We start from the raw sequence: 4,203 nt of genomic DNA, 5'->3' as shown, positions 1-4,203 counted from the left end.
CTACGATGGCCAGTCAGGCGGTACTGGCAACGGCCACACTCAAAATGGTGCATCTTATGTGCCACCCGCACAAGAGCCAGTCCAGGGGCACTGGCAACAATCTCACTTGGCTTGCCGGGTCTTCTCACGCACAGCACATATATGTGTGTGTGTGTGTGTGTGTGTGTGTGTGTGTGTGTGTGTGTGTATGTATGTATGTATGAATATATATATGTAGTGAAACCTCTCTCTCGGGTATTTATTTACGAATGCGAACATAGCAGGTAACATCTAGCTTTCGGCCCGCCTTGGACCCTGCTGTGTCCATTACCCTGATTGGCTCTTATTTGCACAGCATTTGTCTCCAGTTCTGTTTCGCGCCAGGGTGCATACGACCAAATGTGGCCTTCTGCTAAGGTCACGTGAGAGAGTGTTTTTCTGCTGTTTCTGGAGCCCATTTTTCTCCATAAACAGCCCTGCTTTATCCACGCCAGTTTGTCTTCGATTTCAGACCGCTCACAGGTCTGGTCATTGGCCATCACACAGAACACAGCTCAAGGCAGTTTCCAGCTACAACGTCAACACCACCGTTCTACTGTCTACTACAGTCTCATCGCCAGCGCCAACACGACCCCACCAGCGTACACACTACCAACAGCAACCTGCAAGAATCTTCTCAACACTGTTTGTGTGGATTGTTTCCACCACGAAAGAACAGCCAGAACAACCTGCAAGAATCTTCTGTACCAAGTAACTAGTTGCAGCATCGAAGCTCAACTTTACTCACGACATGTGACACTTCAGCTCTGCTATTCGGCCACAACATCTTATGTACAGACATTCTCTCTACTATGAACTGCTATTTCCCTATCTTTGTGTTCAGGATGCTTATCGTCTATGTTACGGACTCTTAATCCATGCTCTGTATTTCTCATTCACTCACACACTCATATTTATGTATACCTACTCTAGTTTACACGACGGCCTGTCATACATTTTGTGTTATTTATATTGCCGCATGCATGCACACACAGACACACAGTTTACTACGCTAATAAAATTACTCTTTATATATATATATATCTTTAACAATTATGTCTCTCTCTTTCCTTGCTGGCATTTCATCGCAACTCACATGTAAGTACTCTTATGTTATATTATATGTTTTGTGTCAACCGTGCGACACGTTAAAAGGAGCCTGTTTCCATTCGTCGCCATTCTTCTTTGGTTCGCATGGTCATTCTCTACATACATATATCATCCTTTAACATCCATTTTCCATGCTGGCAGGCAGCATGCATGACCCTTTTTCAAAACCTCAGAGACTGATGGAAGGAAGATAGGAAGTTATCTTCAGACTACTCCTAGCCAGAATATTTGCAACAGAGTCAACTCAGAACTCAGTGCCATATTAATGTTACTTATGTATCCTGTTTATATTAGTTAGACTGCTCACCTCATCTTGATTGTCCAACTAATATAAACAATATACATAATATAAATTCCTCATCTCAGCAATATAGAATTGTAATGATACTTAATTTACTAAAGTTATGATGCAGGAAGTCAATCCCAGGAAAAACTTAAAACAAAATGTAAAATTCATTTAGTGCAGCACACCACCATTCAATTCATTAAACTTCTATTCAATCTAGTAGACCACCATCAGTCTGGCATACAACTATTATATTGCAGTGAGGCCAGATGTTTTGAATGTGTAATATAGTTGACTTAGTCATCACCTGTATTTTAGTGGTACTTGCTTTATCAACCCTGGGGGTGGGAGAAGAATGAAAGATAAATTTGATCCAAGAAAGATTTAAGCAGAGAATGTAAAGGGACATGCCAAAATACTGTAAATTCTTTTCCCTGACACTCTACAACATCAGCCATCCATCACCACTATCAACAAAAACAAAATCAAAATATAAACTCAGAATTTAAATTTGACTCCCTTACTTTTCCTTGCTGCCTAAGTTCAGCCAAACTATTTGCCATGGATTCAATATCTCCCACATTACGTATGATGGCATCTCTCTCAGCAGGATTAGCACACCTATCAGCAATTTTCCGAGCATCTTCTAAAATTTGATGGAGGGCTTTGTCACCTGAAGTAAATAATAAAAGAAATAAATTAATTAAATACATATGAAACAAAAATAAAGTATTACAAACAATACCAACAATAGTGATAGTTTAGCTCTTTAGTTCTTCCTTCTTGTAGTGCCAGCTCCTAGTAGCAACGGTAGAAAGAAGCTCAAAACATTTGTAATACTAACACTTCCATCTATTACTATCACTGTACATAGGCATGGTTGTATGGTTAAGAAGTCCAAACCCAGAATCATATGGCTGTACACCATGTAGTTTTGGCTTTGATCCAACAGTATAACACTTTGAGCAAGTGTCTCTATCATAGTCTTGAGCTCACTAATATTTTGAAAGACCAGAAACTGTGTGGGACCCCATTGTATATACAAGTGTGTGTATGTACATGTATATGTACATGTACATATACATGTGTGTGTATACACACACACACACACACACACACACACACACACACATTAGAGAGTATTTTATTTGACTTGGAACAAGATAATGTTAGGTGTCAGGATCTGGGGTATTCAACCATATAATATTGCCTAAAAAAGTCTTTTCCAACCCATGTCAGCATAGAAAAAGCAGATGAAAAATGCTCTTCAGTTTAAATTCACTGACGTACAGAACTATAAATGCTTCCTTGTCACTCTTGCAGTCAGAAACACAGTGAATCAGTAACTAATGATACTATAGTTCCCAAATTGACATATAGCATAAAATAATCAGTAGGAACACTGTTTAATACACAAGTGTTTCACTGATTTGCAGTAAGAGGCTTAAAACCTGATACAAGTTGCTGCTATTATTTGGCACTAAGTCAGCCTTTATCAAGCAAGAATATGGTCAAAAGCAATCCAACCATAAACCACCCCACAATTTTTTTTTTTTTTTTTTTTTTTGCAGGCAGTAAACAACATTACTCAATATATCCCTTCCTTCCTTTACTTAAGATAGTATTGTATGATTTGAGGGAGTTATACTTTCGATTTCAGGCAGGCTGAGTAAACATGTAGCCAGCAGCTCCCTTGAAAAACACATGCTGGAAAAAGATCCCAAATAACAACAACAGTAGTAGAAAGAAATGAATCAACAACAATAGTAATTTTAAAGAATTTTACCTGCACTGCCAACCAAAGCTGCTGGATCTTGTAGCCAATCACTAGCTTGCTTCAGTTTTCCTTCAATTGCTGACTGAAAAACAGATATGAAAGAAATGAGAAAATGTAATTATTTGATTGAGAGTGTATTGGACCTTGAAAATAGCTTCTATTGAATAAGACACAAATATTGTTTAGTGGAAGATATTTTTTCATCTTTTTTGTTCTGGGAGGATATGGGGTTTTCTGTTGTGGTAGGGGTGATATTTACTTCAAGTTTAACCCTTTAGCATTCAGATTACTCTCTCAAATGTAATGCTTATTTATTCACATTATTTTGAATTAATCATGAATTATAGCCGAAAGATTTTCATGCTGTGACTGCTTAATTTTAGAATGACAATGTAGGATAGGTCTGAGAGGCCAGATCTGGCCAGTTTTAACATAAAACTGGTAGAATATTTAGGCCAGATATAGTTAGTTTGAATTCTAAAGGGTTAAATGAAATTTTAAGATTGACCGATAGAATAAAAAGAGCATGGGAAGGATTAACAATTCAGATGTGAAAGAAAAAAACAAACATACAAATTAATCTTTAGAGAGGATATAAAAGGTCATATAACAGAACACTTACAAAGAAGAAAGAAAGCAGGGGAGAATAACGGAAGAGTAACACACACACATGTCGCTCTCATCATTTAGCATTCATTTTTCCATAGATGGAATTTGTTGAGGCAGATTTTCTATGCCCTTCCTGTCACCAACTTTCACCTGATTTGAAGCAAGGTAATATTTTCTCATAGCTAGACATATTTTTCATGAAAGACTGGAAACAAGCAACTTTGTTTGTATGATGATGATGCACATTTACAAACACCAAGTGATGTCTTGACAAGGGTACACACACGGTGTCCAATAATGATGATAAAAGTGTATAATATATAATAAGTAAAATGTGTCCTATCATTTATGAGACACCCTATATATATATATATATATATATATATATATATATATATATATA

At 37.1% G+C, this 4,203-nt stretch overlaps 1 protein-coding gene across 6 annotated transcripts in view; it reads right to left on the bottom strand.

Moving 5' to 3' along the window:
- LOC106880561 (vinculin) overlaps positions 1 to 3,271 on the bottom strand; it is a 75,029-nt gene extending 71,758 nt beyond the window's left edge. For all 6 annotated transcript variants that reach the window (XM_052969635.1, XM_052969636.1, XM_052969637.1 and 3 more), the window contains exons 1-2: positions 3,201 to 3,271; positions 1,939 to 2,087 (exon numbers count right to left, since the gene is read on the bottom strand). In XM_052969635.1, coding sequence (XP_052825595.1) covers positions 1,939 to 1,977 — 39 coding nt within the window. In that variant the 5' untranslated portion in view covers positions 1,978 to 2,087; positions 3,201 to 3,271. The remainder of the gene's footprint in view (positions 1 to 1,938; positions 2,088 to 3,200) is intronic.
- Between the last annotated feature and the right edge of the window lie 932 nt (positions 3,272 to 4,203).

This window comes from Octopus bimaculoides, chromosome 7, assembly GCF_001194135.2.
Source record: "Octopus bimaculoides isolate UCB-OBI-ISO-001 chromosome 7, ASM119413v2, whole genome shotgun sequence".
Taxonomy (NCBI): Eukaryota; Metazoa; Mollusca; class Cephalopoda; order Octopoda; family Octopodidae; genus Octopus; species Octopus bimaculoides.
Note: the sequence above shows the minus strand (reverse complement) of the source record. Positions and strands in the feature narration are given on the sequence as shown.